Genomic DNA, 20146 nt, shown 5'->3' on the forward strand with positions numbered 1-20146 from the left:
GGTTAAATGGATCTGTGCCCAAAGAAAGGTATTTATTTTACTTTGCTGAAATTGATCAAACATTGTCAAATACCAAAATCCTTCTTTTAATGGTTATCATTGGTCTGTCCAAAGATCTGATGAACAATTGAACACAACAATTTTCTTTCATTTCGGTATAGTAGATCATGTTCATATTTATTTTCTTTTTAGTGTATGCATACAAACAATACTATTTAAAGAAAACGGTAATAATAATTATTGACGCATTTTAACATTCGTAAGGAGAAAATTATGCTACAATGAAACATTTCAAATTTCATACAAAATTAAGATTTGAATACATATTAAAAAAAATGAAGGACAAAAATTTTACGACATTATTTTAGGAAGGGACTACTACATCTATAAATAAATTATGTAATTTATGTTAAATACATAATATGTATGTTATGTATTTGAGGTTAAATACACAATATGTATGTAATTTATTTTAAATTAAATACACAATATGCATGTAATTATTGGTTTTAGAAAGATTAAAATATGTTTGGTTAAAATAGTATTTTATCATTCTAAGGACTAGGAATATTGCCAAAACAAGAGGGTTCATAAAATGTCAAATTTTCTAAAAAATGTGATCACAGGATGATTTTCTTAAATATATACAAGACATTATTACAAAAATTATAGCTTAACAAATTAATAGCTTTTTTCTATTTAAGGTTCTGGCAAACTTGAAGTTCTTGCAAAGAGCATAAAAATGGTTATTTATATTTCAATAAATAAAATATTTTTAATACATAATATTACGAACATAATGTATACATCATGTTTATTTAAGCATATCGTTCAAATGTGAAAGAATAACAAACTTTGTTAATTATGTATTTCAAAAACAACATAAAAATGAGCAACTGAAAAACTTTCTTGTAAATCAGTCTTCCCATGTCTGGTTCTACCGTCAACATTTCTGCTCTCATATGAAAAGAAAAAACATTATAATTTTTTTTCTTCTTTCCTTTTATGTATACAAATTATAAAAATACCCTTCACACAAATCCAAAAATACTTACTCTATACTAAAAATTGTCGGTAGACAAAAATCTTGGTTTCTTATAATTCAATGAATGAACAAAAAAGATGCCTTATGTGCAGTACCATAGATTGAAGTATGGAATTCTAACTTCCTCAAATTTAACACTTAACAACTTTTCATAATTTATTTAAACAAATAAATAGTTTTTCTTTACTTATATCATAATGTTCTGTCTTTTTACTTACATTACAATTCATTTCGTTCACAGAAAATATCATTTGACCTCTTCAGGCCCGGGGCTTAAACAACACATAAAAAAAAAAAAAAATAAGTTTTTTATGTGTTGATTCCTAAAACACATATCAATGAATTAGAAAAGAAGGACATTACATAATACATATAACAAGTGAAATAAATGAATTCATTGTGATTACGGGTATAATCACAGATTATTTAAGTAACAAATTTATATTCAATTACTTAACACAGAAAATGTATATTCAATTACTTAACACAGCAAATGTATATTCAATTACTTAACACAGCAAATGTATATTCAATTACTTAATACAGCAAATGTATATTCAATTACTTAACACAGCAAATGTATATTCAATTACTTAACATAGCAAAAAAAAATGGATTCAACTAAATATTTTATTTCAATTGAGAAAATTATTCTCATTGTGATTTAAAAAATGATTCAGAATGGACATAAAAAGCCTAAATTAACAAATGATAAAAGGACTACCAAAGCCCAGTTGTTTTGCAGATTTTTTTTTTTTGAAAGGTCCATGCTAAACGCCGATTCTGGGTGTGTGTCAGCTTCCTATCAAATTGTAATAAGCTGACAAGCTTAATAACATAATAGTTGTCCTCTTCCGCTGAACATAATTTGTTCAAAAACTGAATCGGAGTTAGAATAGGAATTTAACAGGAAACTTTCAACTGTCAAAAAAACAAAATGGCGCTGAATGGCCATTTGTTGACAATGTTACATTTGAATTTCTGGAAAACAACTAGGCCTAAGTGATTGATTTAAATAAGATATAAAAAATGGAAAAAATAGTTCCATTTATTGAATTCGGTATTTAAAGTGACACTTACGCAACCATGTAGGTACATACAAAAAAACGTACATACATAATTTGTAACCAACATAATAAATAACATATTATTGGTAAAATAACTAAAATATAACCATTAATCAATAGATAAACTTCCTTTTAACCCTCCCCTGACTCATTACAGCCTACGCCTTATCTTATCGCTTATAAGTAAAATTCTCTAAATGCAGAGGTAAAATTTACTAAGCGCTTTCCTGATAACGGTTGTATGCGGCAAGTTTTGTGACATTCACACATTTTATATGAAAAATGAACGCATACAGGGCACAGTAAATAACATAATTTTAGTGTATTTCATTAAAATTTGATATTGGACACCTAGTAACATGTTTTAAGTGGATTTTAATTGAAAGCAGATGATTTAGTCCACTGGATGGATTCATTAAATTGAAATTTCAAACGAAGTCAATACGCAAAAATATGATATTGAAAGAAAAGGAGCAAATGTCGAAGACAGAGAAAGTGTTTTTATGCAAGAATCAGTGCGTTTTTAAGATAGTTTGGGGCAGGTCTAATATAGGAATATTACACACCACAATTCACGCTTATACTGCGAAACTTTAAGGGTTCATGTGAGGAAAAAACGTTAATAATTTCTTGAGGAACAAATAAAATCATTATTTTATTTGTGACCGGTTGGTTGAGTTTGTACACATTCAAATATTTATTTTGTTACTATGTAGTAATTTTACACATAGTCAACAATTCAACCTTAAAACGAGGCTAAAACTACATTTTTTCAACAATTTTTTTTCACCTTGGAATTGGTCTGTTTGAAAGTTATTAACGATTGTTTCTTAGATTGAACACCCGAAAAATTCACAGTAGGAGCATAAAACATGGTGCATTCATAAATTAAATTTGATCAGGAATAGAGGCAGTGATCGAGAATACTATCAAAAATTTAAAGTTCAGGTTATTTCTTTCTCGACCGCTCTCTAATCAGAAGCGATAATAAATCAACGGTGGCCATGTCCGTGACCGAATGCGGGAATCAAGTCTTCATTATTCTCTTTAATTAGGTCGGCATCGCTCCCGCTTGACGTTAACTCCGCCGGGTTGTTCTCCAGCTGCTGCTGCCACATGTCATGATAGATTCCATTCGAGGCCAGTAGTTGGTCGTGCCTGAAAATTGAACATTTTGTTTAGTATTTTGATAATCTAAAATATAGGGTGCAGCAAAATGGACAGTGCAGTTTTGAAGGGCCGATACACCCGTGTAGTTGGGGTAGGAACCTGGGAGGGTCTCACTGTGTCAGGAGGGTTGTGCCGTATTCATGGTTTGGTTCGGACAACACCGGGGCTTCGCCGTCCGCATGTTTCTTGAAAATGACCATTCTTTCGTCGCCACCCAGCAGTCTTTCCGGCTACACTTCAATCTTGCGCGTTGTGATACCGTCCTTCACCGTAATTTAATCTTGAGTTAGGTGTGTACAACCGAAGCAACTGGTACCACACAAAGACATAGGGGTTTAGGAAGACCCAAAACAATAAGAACACCCAATAATTTAACGAGAGTGAGAGAAGCTATCAAACGGTGGTCTAGGCGCTCTGCCCGGAAGCATGCAATTGCATTGGGCATTGCTGACTGCTGACTAAGGAGGATTTTGCATCAAGACTTATCATTCCACCCCGACAAGATTATGATTGTCCAAGAGTTAAAACCTCCTGCTTCGAATGTTGAACCGGATTCATGCGAGATCAACTTTTTTAGTAGTGATGATCACTTCCATCTCTGTGGAGCGGTGAATAAAAAACAAACGTTGGATGAACCGTGACTGTCAACGCTCAACGTAATGTTTCTAGGAGACATCTGGTTTCAACAGGACGGTGCTACTGCTAGATTTTCAATGACTAAACCGCGACAGATGTTACCTGCCTCATCTCTCTGAAGGGTGCCGTGGAAGGACATGTGTGCTTGCCTGTTTTAAGCATTTGCGACTTCTGTGGAAAATGTTTTTAAACATCGACCTTACACCATGAAAGAACTCAAGAATCGAATTCGGCAGGAAATGGCTGCTATACCCATCGAGATGTGCCAAAATCTTCAGAAATCGGATTCATCAATGTATCGCTGCTGGGGGCCATCATCTTTCATCATATTCAGGACTTGATGTATAAAACGGCATGGTGTATTGAATAAAATATAATAAACCCCATTTCTGTGTATATATATATAATAATTTCTTCTCGTTGCCAACTGGGGTAACCAAAATCACTGAAATTACTATCCTTCACGGTGGATTTATTTTTTTTATTCCCACAAAACTATAAACATGGCTAATGTTGGTAACACAAGTTTTGCTTTGTGTCTTCACATGTCAAAGTATTCTTTTATCTTAAAATGCTCTAACAAATAGATGAGGCAAACCAATTCTGGCATATGAGGCCCTGAGGAAAATAATTTCCCTTAAGGACCTATGTCACCTTAAGGAAGCTATGAGGAGGGTTATTTTATGAGGAAAGGAAGTTCTGGTAGGAATCTGAGGGTCAGTGCATCTAGGAGTCCATCCTCACTGCTGTGCAAGGCGATGGATCAAGAGAGTTGGGCTGGATTTGGAGAGGTCAAAGAGTCTCTCTTTACTGGTCTCTCCCGATTCGGCCTGCCACGCAGTAGCTAGGCAGAAGCATCTGTCGCCAAGACCTGGACAAGTCACCCCATAAACCCGGGCACCCCTGCTAAATCACCAAATGCGACCTATGGCAGAAGTGTTGGTTCTCTAATTCGAAATAAATTATTTTGTTGCGAAATTTGCACAAATCAGAAACTGAGTCAAATAAGAGGCTAAAAAAATAAACAAAAAGCTTATTATTAAGAGGTTAGTTTTAAGGTGGGATTGTAAATTTGGAAGATTAGGTCACTTGAACTAACAGGCTTTTGCTCTATACCATGTTTTCATTAGTGTAGAGAACAAAGACACTGTTGTTTTCATTAGAGTAGAGAACAAAGTCACTGTTGTTTTCATTAGAGTAGAGAGCAAAGACACTGTTGTTTGTGTAACCCTTAAATGCATCTTGTGATACTACTACAATAACGTCTACAATTTTTTCTCGATTCAAAATATCACCAAACCGCATATTGTTGCAGAAAAAACTATGATTAAGAAAATATATTTTTTAATGTGTTTCTACATATTTTTTAAATTATTTTTGATAATTTTCCGAATGTTACACATTACACAATTTTGGAAACTTGTTTGTTGTTTGGAAAAATTACATTACATACCTCTTCTTGCTATTGTTTATTATTTATTTAATTATTATATTTTCCTGGAAAATATGATTTTTATGGAAAATGATAGTGATTGAGATTTTTCCTGTCATCTGACCACACACAAACATTTTTTTTCCATATCTTCAAAGTCATGCATTTAAGGGATAAAAAAACCAACAATAACTCCATTGAATATGGCCCAAATACCAACCTTCCCCTCTCTACAATCTCTCCATCCTTTAGAACCAATATCTCATCAGCGTGGATGATGGTGGAGAGCCTGTGGGCGACTATCAGGGTGGTTCGGTTGGCACACACTCGGCCCAGTGCTGCCTGTAATCAAAAATATTATTTGATTGAGTTTGTTTTAACTCAACCATTTTTCATTTTGTCTGTCTGTAAATTTATTTGAACCATTTCCAGATGGTGGCTGTTATAATGGTTCGGAAAATATTATTTTTTCAAATGTGTTTATTTGGACTTTCTTATTTGCATTCTTTCAATATTAAAGAAAGTTTTAAAAAAGGATTGTCATTAATATAGTGACGTTTTTTTGGATCTCAATCGAAATTTTTTTTAATATAAATATAACATGGTTTATAATTACTTAGGCAGGAATTTAAGTACCTACTTCCAAATCTTATGATTTATATTATTTTGGTAAGACAAAATTAGAAATATATTTTTTGGATGTGAGGTCTACTGTTCACAGAACTACTGATACATATATCTATTATGAGTATATAAAGAAGAGTGTTTGTGGTTTTTTTTTTTACATACAAACCTACAATATTATTCTGAGATTGATGAAAATTTGCACACTTGATCTTCAAAACTAGAGGAAGGTGATTATCTACACGAGATTTCGAAAAAGCACCCACATCCCTTTTTCCCACACATAGAATAAAGCTGGGTGCTTCAGCTAGTGTGTAAAATATTTTACATACAGTAAAATACATTATTTAGTTACCAAGTAGTGAAACCATTTTAACTGATTACTTATATATGTAATGTATGCATAAAGAAAAAAAAAATGGACAAACCTGAATATTTCTTTCTGTTTTGGTATCTAAAGCAGATGTGGCTTCATCCAGCAGAACAATGGTTGGGGCTTTCAAAATTGTTCTGGCAATAGCAATGCGCTGTTTTTCCCCGCCACTTAGCCTCAAACCCCTCTCTCCCACCTATCAACAATAAGCCACAAAAGTCAGTAACAATTTCATAACTAAATTCACAAAAGTCAGCATCAATTTAATCACTAAAACAATGAGTCCACAAAAGGCAGTAAAATTTTAAATATGTTTAGCCTCAGAGTGCCGATCTATAGGTGCACCATTCTCACCATCTTCATAAACCATTCTCTTGGTGCAAAATTTAATGTACAATACGAAAGACAATGATTGAGGAATCATTGTGACATAAAAAAAAAGTTCACGCAAGTAACTCTTTGTCATCCAAATATATCCATTCATCATCCAATATTATTCTCCAAAATTTTGTTATTTTTTATTGAAAAAGCTGAAGACCAAAGGGTTAAACACTGAAAAAAAAGAAGTTTTTATTAATAAAATTAACCTGCGTATCATATGCGTCGGGGAACGTCAAAATTTTTTCATGAATGTCGGCATTTTTGGCTGCGGAGATCACGTCCACATCGGGTGATTCTATTCTTCCATACTGGATATTGTACCTAAAAACAATGTCAAAATTGTAATCAAATCACCATTTCACAAAAAAATTCCACATATTTTAACAAGCAGAAAATCTTTCTGTACTAGCAAAAAAATCCCAAACGTTAACTATTTTCAGTTCATAACATTATTTTCGTCTTGAACTACATTATACAATGAAGAATCCAAGACAAGGTGCCATAATATTCTCTGTTTATATTTTTTTTCAAGCGCTCAATACACAAAATGACTTCAAGCATTCAATACATAAAATTACATCAAGCATTCAATACACAAAACGACTTCAAGCATTCAATACACAAAATTACATCAAGCATTCAATACATAAAATTACATCAAGCATTCAATACATAAAATTACATCAAGCATTCAATACACAAAACGACTTCAAGCATTTAATACATGAAATGTCTTTCATAGTTCCACTGGTAAGAGCTTACTTGATAGTGTTATTAAACAGGACGGTGTCCTGAGGTACAACTCCAATAGATGCCCGGAGCGACTCCTGGGTGACAGTGCGGACGTCTTGGCCGTCGATGGCAATGGAGCCAGAGTCCACATCGTAGAACCTGAAGATTAGCCGGATTATTGTGGATTTTCCCGATCCAGTGGGGCCCACCTGGTGAAGATATGAAATAGTCAAATTTTACTGAATTTTATACATAAATATACAGTTATCTCCATAGAACATATCAAGTACTGTAGCATTATGTAATATCCACATAAATTAAGAAATTTATTTCAATGTTAGGAAAGGCACCAAATAAAGACCAATAGGATATCAAATGTATGTGCATTAAGATCCTAATACTTCTTGATTCTAATACTTCTGAATCCTAATACTTCTTAATCCTATTTCCAAAATTTTATTGTAAAAATGAAAAAAAAAAAAGGTTTCTTGGCTTTTATGTATGAACATATTTTGTCAAACGTCAAATGTTTAATTAAGAATTTTACTTACTTTGCAAGAGCACAATTTGTTTTTCATTGCTTTGTCATAAAATATCCCAAAAACTTGAAATCATAACTAGAATTATTGCTTGCACAGATACACATAAATTTAAAACCCATTTTATCCTCCTAAATGAAGACAAAAATATTATGAAAATGACTTCAAAATTTGATTGTGTATGATATGTACGAGGCGTATCCAGAAAGTAAGTGTACTGAATTTTTGTAGGTTACAAATCTTTTAATTGAAACAAAAAAATTACATGGTTACCGTAGTACATATGTAAGCTATTTTTCGACATAGTCACCATTCCTCTCAATGCAGGTGGTGAAGCGGGGGATCAACTTTTTGATGCCTTCCTCGAAGTAGTTTCCCGCCAACACCTTCGTCCACTTTTCCACCTCCTCCTTTACCTCCTCGTCGGTTGAAAACCTTTTTCCACCCATGTACAGCTTCAGGGAGGTAAAGAGATAATAATCTGAAGGTGCTAGGTTAAGGGAATGCGCGGGGTGGTTCAGGATATCCCATTTAAACGAAGCAAGCAGTTCCTTCGTGGCGTTGGCCGTGTGTGGTCTGGCATTGTCGTGCAGCAGGCTGACTCCCTTTGTCAGCATGCCTCTCCTCTTGTTATGAATCGCCTTCGGCAATTTTTTTAGGGTCTCACAGTATCTTGCAGAGTTGATGGTCTCCACTTGAGGCAGATATTCAATCAAAATTATGCCTTGACAGTCCCAAAATACGGATGCCACGATTTTCTTGGCTGAAATTGTGGTTTTGAACTTTTTGGTGGAGGGTGAAGAGGTGAGAACCGTTTTTAAACTCGCGATACCACTTGTACACACTCGTACAATTCATAGCTTTATCATCATATGCAGTTTTAACCTCATTATAAACCTCAAACGGAGGTTTTTCCTTCCAAACGAGATAACGGATGAGCCGCGTATTTCGCATTTGGCGGGAGATTGGATTGACATTTTTCACGAAACGTGTTGTCGCGTTGACACTTCTCAACGTACTGACCTTGAACAGGTCTCGTTGTGGAGGGGAAGAGTCAGGCTACACGTAAGTGTAGCCAACATATCGAAAATATAATTCATTCGGTCGTGAGAGCCTCAGTACACTTACTTTCTGGATATGCCTCGTATAATAAATTGAAATATATCATTGAAGAAGAAAAACTAAAAGAAAAAGAAGATACAAATCTAAACGAAACAGAGTTTGATTCCTAGTAGTGACTGTTGTTTTTTCGTTTTGTGTCTTGTTTTGTTTCATGTATCATTTAGATTTGTTAGTATTATCTTCTTCTTCAATGATAACTTGAAAGATAGTTTAAAACTAACGCAAACCCTCTATGATGTGAATAATAAATCTACCCACCAAAGCCATTGTCTTTCCTGGTGGGACATTGAAGGAAATGTTCTTGAGAATAACCCTCTCCGGTACGTAGCTGAATGACACATTGCGGAAGTCCAGAGCACCCTTTCTGGCGAGTAAGGCAGGAGCTCCAACGGCGTCCTTCACCTCCGAGGTGTCTTTAAACAGCTCAAACATGTTCTCCATATCCACAAAGTTCTTCTGGATGGCCCTGGAATATGAGATTGACACAATAATTGAAGGATTGAGTTTACTCTGATAGATGTCTAATAGAAACTAATTACTTTATGACAGCATTGGGTAATTCACTTTTGATCATAGACAGAGATGTGCTTTATTTCAAATAAATCCATTTCAAATGGAAATGCAAAATGCAAAATAGGTATTTTCCATTTTGCATTTTAAATGCTTTTCTAAAAACCATTTTGCATTTTGCATTTTAAATGCTTTTCTCAATGCATTTTCCATTTTAAATGCTTTTTTGCAACATTCTTCCTACCATCTCCACTCATCTTTTTTTCATAAGCCCAAAATATCAGTCGGTCCTCAACCTCGCTATGAGAGATAATTTACATTTGTCAAGTTGCTCCCTGGTAGGAGCCCTGGCAATTGAGTGATACCATTACAAAAAATACTGATTCAAATACTGAACATGGGGCCCCGGCCATGATGCTGTAATATTAAATGTTAGATAGCAGTTTCTATGTTTTTACGTTGGCAACATTAGTCCCCTGCAAATTTTTTGTGGTTTCATAATCTGTAGTCGTGGTGTTTTTGGATTTACCATCATGTAAATGATTTACCATCATAATATGTTTGTTCTACATTGATTTCCATTATTAAATGACAAAATTGTTTAAAAATTCTATAATTATTTTAATTGTTTGAATGAGAAACCATTTTGCATTTTCAATGCATTTTGAAAATAGGTATTTTGCATTTTGCATTTGAAATGCTTTTCTAAAAACCATTTTGCATTTTGCATTTTCAAATGGAAAAGTTTTGACCCATTTCCATTTTGCATTTCAAATGGTTTTGGGTACCCATTTTGCACATCTCTGATCATAGAACACAATGGAAAAACAATTCAGTTCATTAGAGAATCATAAAAGGGATAATTTGACTACAATGTTTGTACAAGGATTGTGAATAAAACGGACAATGTAGCTATTTAGATGGTTTGTGCATACACAGGGAGATAAAATTTATGAATAATGAATGATAAGATTTTATGAAATATCACCTACACTGGGTTAACAAACAATCCTTGTGACAGTTAAAAATCAAAATGGTATCTATAATAAATATTTAAGTCACCTGAGACGTAACATTGTAATCCTTAATATACAGGGTGTCTGGGGCAAAGTGCACAAACTTCGGGAGGTGAGTCACGTGATTTTAGAAGTAAAAAAAAATACATAACATTTTAAGGTAGTTTTTTTATATACAAAAGTTGAATTGTTTGTATGGAGAAAATAATATTCTTCCATGGAAAAATATTTTTGTATCGGAAAAAACAATGGAATTTATCACTTTTACATCTACCATCATCTAGAATTACCTTCCGAAGTTAGTGCACTTTACCCCCGGATACTCTGTATAAGAGCTTTGTTTGAATTTGAAGATACAGTGAAACTCTCTTAGTTTTTCTAAGGGACCAAAACAAAACTGTGCGAAAACCTTAAATGTAGGTTAAATTATTGGGCCATTTTTTCATAAATAAAAATGTAAATGTTCATTTGTTCAAAATCTTAAATCACCAAAAGTTCTTCACCGATTGCTCTGAAATTTTTGCACAACGTTGCATTCCAATACGTGTGTTTTTATATACCTATATTATATGTGTAGCGATGCTACTAGAATATTCAGGAACGTTCGCCAGCTAGAACTCTCTAGATACGATGCTAGCATTCGGTGCACACCTACCTACAAGTATGAATATTCTCGACGCACTGGGCGCATCGAGATGTACTCAGTCAGTCAGCAGTTACAACAGTGATCGACCTGCGGGTCCTGCAAATGCCCGCTGCCATGGATTATCATGGACTCCTTGGGATTACATTAGCGCCCTAGCCCCGGATATCATCCCTGGCCTGCGCTCCTCATGCGCCTAGAACTTGCGACAACTTAGCCGATCTGGGCGTCAGCCCCGCGGCATCGTCGCCGGCCTGCATCTTCCGACCAGGTCCATTACACCTTCGGCTACGCTGTTTCACACTGGAGTACCCGGAAGACTCCAAGTCCACCAACGCGGTGTCGACCCACTGACTACCGCCTCGACCACTCCACTGCCGTCATTGCCGCTTACACCTGCTATCATCATCATCGGGCCGGAGTCATCTCACAACTGCCCTACTGACTCACCCCAAATAAACGCTACCGACACAACCACCACATCTTTCATTTGTCTCGCTACCAGATCCACCTGTCACCGGTGACAGGTAAAAACAGCGCCATCTGTTGGACATAAAGGTAAAATGTGCTATTGTGTCACAATCTGCACAGAAATACTGAGCCACCGCAACGGGTGGAGGGGTACGGCTAGTATAAAATAAAGTCGCTATCCGCTTCCGTCTGTTTGTGCGCTTAGCTTTTCTAAACCACGCTACAGATTTTGATAGGGTTTTCACTATCATTTAGAGAATTACTTCTGGAAGGTTTGTGTGTATAATACATGCATATTTTATTTATAGAAAGTAGAGAAAATTCGATGCTTATCCTAGAATTCTCAACCTCAAAACTTTACTCCAAATCATTCACAACCCCGAACAACGCCGGGTACACGGTACATGTCAGGTAGTAGTTAATAAATGTATGTTTACCTGTAGAAGGTACCGAACCAATTGAGTGGAACATACAACTGAATAATGTAGCTGGAGAATAGGACGTAATCTCCCACAGTCAGGCCATCTTTATCCACAACCATCTTCAAGCACAAGAGGGAGCCGGCCAATAAACCTGTAGAGAAACAAAAATTATTAACTGCAATAATTAATTGAAGAGAAAGCTTCTAGAGTTCTGGACGGCTGTTCCATATGTGATCCATGATGGTTTACTAAAACACATACACCGTGTCAAAACGGTAGGACAGATTGCGTTGCCAGGACTGGCCAAAGTTGTAAAGGTTAAAAAGAAATAAAGTTTATAACATTAAATAAAATTAATTCTTTAAAAATGTTACAGAGTTAAAATAAAAATTGGCTCACCTCCGCAAACAATTATGTTTTGCATTGTATTGAGAATGTTGAGTGTGATTGTTGACTTCCACTCTTCAGCCTACAAATGAAATTATTATTAAAAATACATTATTATTATGTTCATAACCATAGAAAAAAAAGAACACAAGAAATGGCTTGTGGACGTGTTTTGTGATCCAAATATTTGCCTAATCAAGGCTTAAATTTTCGACACAAAACTGTGTTTACGAAATTCAAATGGGATGGAGATCTACAAAGATGTATGTAAGTGAGACAGAGGCCTGAGCTATTTGGCTAATTGGAACATTTGTTTCCATTCAACTTTGTATGGAAGGCACTACTCGTTTTCTGCTTTATTCTGTGTTCGTAACAGTAAAAAGCTTGTCAAGAAAATGTAGAAATTGAATAAAATACACCGAATAACCGATTTTAGAACAAATTGTAGTAGATTCAAATGTGAGGTTATAGTTGACTCCGAAATTTTAGTTGGACAGAAAAAATTTAACTAAATCATGGGAATATTTTTCTTTTTATTATCGTGGTTTATTACAAAATTATTTTGGGATGAAAAAAAAGGTTTTAGAAGTTTTTAACGCGTTTTAATACTGTCCATGAAAATTCCCAAGTAAAACGTTGACACAGTATATTAAAAAAAAAAAAAAAAAAAAAAAATATGCCTGTCAATTATTTCAAATATAATTTTCAATATTACATTTGGCTTTGAGTTAGTTACAAAATAGAATACAGACCTGGTATTTGTCTATGGCCTGTCTATAACAGTCCACTTCATATTGCTCGGCTCCGTAATATTTGACAGTTTCAAAGTTGAGGAGAGAATCGACGGAGCGCGCCTTCTGTGCGTTGTCAGCCAGGTTCATCCTCCGCTGGAATTTGGTTCGCCATTCCGTCACGGCAATAGTAGCAACTGGAATACAAAAAAATATAGATATCAGAGAATAACAAATGGCTAGTTTGCATAATAATGGAGAGACAGAGTGGTAGATGCTCTCAGTATCGCCCTGGTGAAAGACCACCATTCAGAATTGAAACATTGCTTGAATTGGCACTTTCCCAACTCCTTCCCTCCCCATACACTTCAGCCTCACAACATACCACAATTGGGGTTGCCATAATCTTACTGACTCTGATGAGCAGGAAGTCATTAGAACTGTTGTGCGTTATTCACATACAAAAAAAAAAAAGACGGTTTGGTTAAAAATGAACATTCGCACAAATGGACTGCACTTCAAACCGATACCTAACTTTAGCAAACTGTACTTTTGTGCGCACGGTCTGGTTATTTCAATGTGCACCCTTCGGCGGTCAATGTATGACTGATGTTGTAGTTTGTTCAAAGCATTCTCGAACCTTCCTGGTGCCAAAAAGATAGTCACGTGGTTTGTCTCCAGCTCGTCGAAATGATACACAGGCTTGCTCTAACCTAAAATCTATCTTTTTTGTGGGAACTATCTGATTTTTACATAAATATATGTATGTACCTACATATTAACAGCATTATAGCTGGTTCATTTATCAGCATTCACACTGTCCTAGGCACTGGCTATGTGTGAAATAGCCATTGATCCCGGTATCTGTTCCGGGTATTTTGAGAATGTGACTATATTTCTTACCTATATAGAGAACCATGGTAACAAAGACGATAAGGCCGAACCAGGCGTTGAAGGAAGTGATGAAGAACACCACGGCGATGATGATGTCAATGATGGTGGGCGTGATGGAGAACAGGATGTAGGAAAGGAGGTTGTCGATGGAGTCAGTTCCTCGGTCCATCACGCGCAGCACCTCTCCCGTCTTCCTGTTGAGGTGCCACCGGAGAGGGAGGCTGTGGAGATGGCGGAATAGTTCAACCTAATAAAAAGAAAACCATCCTTATTTACGTTGATTAAATCATAGACATTCAAATTGATAGGCCAGCGAATCAGGGAAAGGGAAAAACCAAGTGCGAGGAGCGCGGGAGGCAGCGTGACAGTCGTCTCTTTTTCTGTGATTTGTCAATAAATTAATCTGACAAGCAGCACGTATTGTAATATCAATATGTATTAAGTCCTGGAAAAGAAAATCTGCTTACAAATTACTAGTTCTTTTTGTAATAACGCGCAAATTGCTGGCTGCGTAAAAAAATAAACTGCAAATCCCAAATTGCGTAAACAAATGTTTAGGCTCATTTCCAAAATTGAATATTTTGTTACACTATTTAGACACTTTTACAGATGAGCTATAATTTACCCACCTCATTCATTTTAGTGTATTTTACTTTTCTGCATACGGTCTGGCATTTGAAAACTAACTGTTAAACGCCGATTCTAGATCCATTTCAACTTTCTGTCAAATATTGATTAGCTGACAGGCATAACAACATGACAGTTGTGCTTTTCTGCTGATCACAATTTGTTCAAAAGCTGAACAGATCTAGAATAGGCGTTTAACGGGGACCTATCAAATGTTAAAAAAAGGTGATAATTATCCGTGTGATGATACAGTTGAATTTGTGTGAAACGCCCCAACCTAAAAATAACCTAAACGCCCCAACCCAACCTAAGACTATCCAGATAACAGATGGCACTGACCTCGAGCTCCCTGGTGGTGTATTGCTGTACGCGGATCCAGAGGAAGGAGCGCAGGTTGTTGAGCAGGCCCATGCTGCCTGCCCCGCCGCCCTGCAGGAACTTGAACAGCACGTAGATTAGCACCAGATCCCAGCGGAACTGAAGATTTTGCACGTCGGATATGCTCTCCACTGGAAATTAAGAATAAGCATTTAATTTCATACATTCTACAATTTTACTCACACTAAAAAACTCTCCGTGCCACATCTCTTCACCTCGTTTGCTTTTCTAATATCTCTTAATTGCTAAATACCTACTGACATTAGAAACACGCAAACCAAAACTTCCTTTAAGGCGATGCACTACGTCGTGTAATATTTTAAATTGAGCCGCTATCAATAACAACCCTTAAATAGATGGCGATAAGGTTTAAATTCCCGCTTAACACCATCCGCCTGTTTTAATTTATGCAAGAAAAAAACATGGCCAAAAAGTGTCTTTTATTTTATTTTGTGGATGTTCAGGCATAAATATTTAATTTTTTTCCGATCATTTTATAAATAACTTCTTTGCCACATTATACAATAAAATCATAACCGAAAATGGGTTCGTAAGTAGGAAATTTTGAACTTTATAGCAGTTTTCATGGGCCTATACATTATTTATTTCTGGGCTTATAAAAAGACTTATATAAAAAATACTCGATTATTTCAAAGGTCAAGATGTATTCTACTCGCAGTATTTGATTAAAGCATCTGAAACATTTCTAGGCGACCAAATTTTCAAACCAAAAACACATGATTTTGCATTACTACGTATGGCATCGCCTTAAAAGTAAAATCATTGATTACCTCCAATAAACATATCCATCAGGAGTATTTCTTTCCATATTTTTATTTATGCGTACTATGTATATATTCATACTTGAATTGTATAAATAAAGTTTTTGTTTCATCACTTTCCATGACTTTATATAACTTTTTAAAGATGTGATGAATTATCATTTTGATGATTTATCCGCTCATTGTCGAAAATACATCACGCAAACATGTACATACTAAAAATAATCCGGTTGATTCGTAACAAGGTATGCTATTCTGAGCATTATACTTATAAGCATTAAAGTCGTTTTTTGTATGTTGGATGCTCTTGTCAAATATGTATTTGTCATTCAAAGATCTAGGTAGGTAAATACACATGCACAAAATTCGAATACTTTTTTTTTTTTTTAGCTTTTTTGATACTGGATACAAGATAGCATCCAAACTGTTGATGGTATCTGTGTATAATACTCGAGTTGGGCCATGTCAGGAGTCAGAATAACAGAAGAGTATCTATGAGAAGATATAAGAATGTGAATGAAGCGAGGAGTGTGTGCCAAGAAAGAGTTGTGAGGCGGTCTTCTATGTTTACTTTTGCGGAAACGGTGTCATGGTTAACTAGTTATTTTGGGTTTTGATGGTTTCGTAACCATTATTCTAAAAATTTGTGATAAGCCTTCTTATCTTATTTTTTAAATTTTAAAGTGTGTAAAAAAGAGTTTGAGTGAACCTATATATTTGCTGTATATGGGGACGTAGAGGTTGATGACTCTCCCGGCGACAAGTGCCAGTACGCAGATCAACACTTGAATTTGCAGGCGCATATCGTTCTTGGGCCACATGAACGGCAGCAGCGTGCGCAGCTTGGACCACGCACTGCGGAATGTTGAACGATTTTCATCGTTAATCTGAAATAAAACAACAATGATGTTAATTAAAAAATATATATAACGTATTATATTTATATTATAAAACCTGACAAGAGCCCTCTGTCTGTATTGTATGCAACTAGGATACTATATCACAGAGTTGTTGGGCGACGTTGTGAAAAGGGTGAAGCTATTGATTCAATTCAATGATATACACAGTGAAACCGTAAATTATAAAAATTTGCAGGTCGTGGTAATTTGTTAGACTGATTTCTTACTTTTAGAATAAATAATGAATAAGTAATTTAACAGGTATTTCTCTAGCTGAATCCGGCTTGATAAAGATAATGTCTCACTGAAAAGCATTTTGTTAATATTAATTTATTAGTTTTAAAAAATTAACACAATGTGGTCAGCAACCTCAATGGTGAGACTCTCGATTGGACCAGCAGGAATCATCTTATTTCGTTTCAAACACAATAAAAAGTGTTTGCACAATCGACATTTTAAACTTTTATCAGTTGGGGGCGTCGCTACAGTAGATATGTTTTGGGGTTACCAGGGCAAAATAAATTCCTGAACTTTATTTGAACTTAAATTCCTGCGTTTGAATGAACCCCATTGCAATTTTCAACCCCTCAGGCCTATTGACCATTATATTTCTTAAAGATGCTGTCAGAAGATCGGAGAATTCATATGTACAGGGTTTTCCAATAAGAGGTGTTATTTTGATATTCAATCGTAAAAGATCAATGGTTTTGTTGCTTGTGTGGCACGTAGCGCCGTCTTGTTGAAAGTAAACGTTGTCCAGATCAATACCATCCAATTCCGGCCATAAAAAATCATTAATCATCTCTCGATAGCGATCCATTCACCGTAACTGTTGCTCCAGCCTCATTTTTGAAAAAGTAAGGTCCAATGACTCCGCCGGAACATAAACCGCACCAAACAGTCACACGTTGAGGATAGAGAGGCTTTTCAACAATAACTCTTGGGTTTTCCGAGCCCCAGATGCGACAATTTTGTTTGTTGACGAAGCCACTGAGGTGGAAATGGGCCTCATCACTCAAGATGATTTGCATTTGATTCACTCAAGTTTTTTTTTTATAGTGAATACCTCACAAGAGTCCCAACTGCTCCCGTCTGGAGCCAGTGAGACTATGGCATCCCCAAATGGGGGATTTTGTGAGGCTGAAGGTAAGTGGGGAAAGGAAAGAGGAAGGTGGGGAAGTACCTGGCTATTCAGATCTAGTCACTAAACACGGCTAAAGCCATTTGGAGCAACGTTTCAATTCTGAATGGTGGTCTTACACCAGGGCGATACTGGTAGTATCTTCCACTCTGGAACGTGCCGCAAATATACTATATATTATTTTAATTAATTAATTGTGAAATAACACAAATTAATCAAATAAAATTTATTTGCGCACGCCGGGTTCGAACCCGCGACCTTCGGAATGGCAGTCCAATGCGTTACCACTGGACTATGCCGGCCGTCATAAGTGAATTTTAATAATTTCAATGCGTTGTTGAAGCGTGTATCTTTCCATTTTTATTAATGGCGTAGTTTCTACTTGTCAAATGTCAAAAAATGACAGCTTCAAAAGTAACATCTACCGAAATAGCGGGCTATTCAAAATAACACCTCTTATTGGAAAACCTGTATTTCTGCTTGGCAATAAAATCTGAATAAATGGAATATTTTGAATGCATTCAAAAACTAAAAACTGTTTTCGAAAGGTGACGAAATAAGCTTTCAAATGTATTGTTGGAAATAAACAATTTTTGAAATATTAAATTTTTTATGCAAAACATAAAAAATCGCTCCGCTTACGTTTTTTCATCTAAACACTGAACTAAAATTACGGATAACAAAAAAAAATACAGATTTTATTAGAAAAATGTATTATGAACTAACTTTTTTGCCATTTGATATAAAAATAATTTATAAAAAATTCACAAAGTTTCATAAATTTTTCTAAAATTGCGGTTGAAACTATTGGTTTCATAGAAGTGCACATTTAAATTTGTAGATTGTAACTTCTAGATTTGAATATAATTTATAGTGTTTTCACTTTCTAACGCCGTTTAGAACTTATTTCTCACTATGATAGTGAGGGTGACACCACGATTTCTATGAGACCGTATGAGCTGTTCCCAAAGCCAACAAATGGACTCTATGGATAACAGCTGTTTGTTCGCAAAATCAAACAAATTAACCCGAGGCATGATTAATTAAATTTAAAAAATATATATTTTTAAAGTTCTGCCGTGATAGTACAATGTGACTGCAGTTCACAATTATGCACTGCAGAACTTTAAATAACATGTAATATTGAATATGTACTCACAAGTGAAGATATGGGCACCCTGGCTGAGCGTTCATTATTAGTGTTGAGATATTCATAGTACTGCACGATGCCCGGCGCCCGGAGACCAAGCACGAATATCACCATGCACGATATGTATCGCGCAACAAACAGGCCCATCTCTATGCGGTCTTCTAGGCTGGAAACAAAAATATGTTTATTTATTACTGTTTTACAGGCCCATTGGACTTTTACATTTGGTACATATCATTACAATTTTTTATACGACGGTTAGTAATAAATAATGGTTTACATATGGATAAAATTTAAAATATATAATAATGTTAATTTTTTCAGAAATAATATTTTGACGAAAGATTTTTTTAGGCACGTACATCGAATTTGTTATGTTAAAAATGTCGATGCCATATATTCATTTGGTAAACTATGTAGGTGAGGAATTGGCGAGTTTGCTACATAATTTGTTTGTGAACAGTGACAGTAAAATAGGTTCTTATGCCTAGTGTGTCGAGTAGGTACTCTTATATTAACTAGACTCAGGAGTTGGCAACAGTCGAGTTCCGAATTTACAATTTAAAGAAGGTAGCATAAGTCACTTATCCTTCGTCCATCCTATTTATGTATTTTTAAGGTATTTAATAAAAAAGTGTGGTTTATTTATTCTGATGGGGTGTTTAACGTAAAATTAATAAATCGGAAAAACTTTAGCTGAATTTTTTAACGTGAATTTTGTGGCAAGGTGAACAATGGAATTTTACTGTATATGGCTACGAACTTTAATATGAACATTACTATGTATTAATACATGTTTTTGGGGGTTATTTTTAAGAACCCTGTATGGCGCAGTGACTACTTTATAAAAAAAAATTGAAGGGCCTAAGGAATAGATCTTAGCCACCTGAATTAGGTAAATATTGGAAAACTTAAGGAAAGGCCTTAGCCAACTGAATCAGTAGGTATATGTTGGAATCTAAGGATAAATCTTA

General features: G+C 35.2%; 1 protein-coding gene across 1 annotated transcript in view; it reads right to left on the reverse strand.

Moving 5' to 3' along the window:
• Positions 1-2810: 2810 nt before the first annotated feature.
• Hmt-1 (ABC transporter ATP-binding protein/permease Hmt-1) overlaps positions 2811-20146 on the reverse strand; it is a 34037-nt gene continuing 16701 nt past the window's right edge. Inside the window, exons 5-17 of the mRNA XM_089636619.1 lie at positions 19182-19338; positions 16692-16869; positions 15162-15331; positions 14205-14442; positions 13323-13498; positions 12583-12652; positions 12199-12334; positions 9380-9587; positions 7491-7669; positions 6935-7049; positions 6403-6543; positions 5571-5692; positions 2811-3270 (exon numbers count right to left, since the gene is read on the reverse strand). Coding sequence (XP_089492745.1) covers positions 3105-3270; positions 5571-5692; positions 6403-6543; positions 6935-7049; positions 7491-7669; positions 9380-9587; positions 12199-12334; positions 12583-12652; positions 13323-13498; positions 14205-14442; positions 15162-15331; positions 16692-16869; positions 19182-19338 — 2056 coding nt within the window. The 3' untranslated portion in view covers positions 2811-3104. The remainder of the gene's footprint in view (positions 3271-5570; positions 5693-6402; positions 6544-6934; positions 7050-7490; positions 7670-9379; positions 9588-12198; positions 12335-12582; positions 12653-13322; positions 13499-14204; positions 14443-15161; positions 15332-16691; positions 16870-19181; positions 19339-20146) is intronic.

Source organism: Hesperophylax consimilis, chromosome 10, assembly GCF_061612785.1.
Source record: "Hesperophylax consimilis isolate HC1 chromosome 10, BYU_Hcon_1.0, whole genome shotgun sequence".
NCBI classification, from domain to species: Eukaryota; Metazoa; Arthropoda; class Insecta; order Trichoptera; family Limnephilidae; genus Hesperophylax; species Hesperophylax consimilis.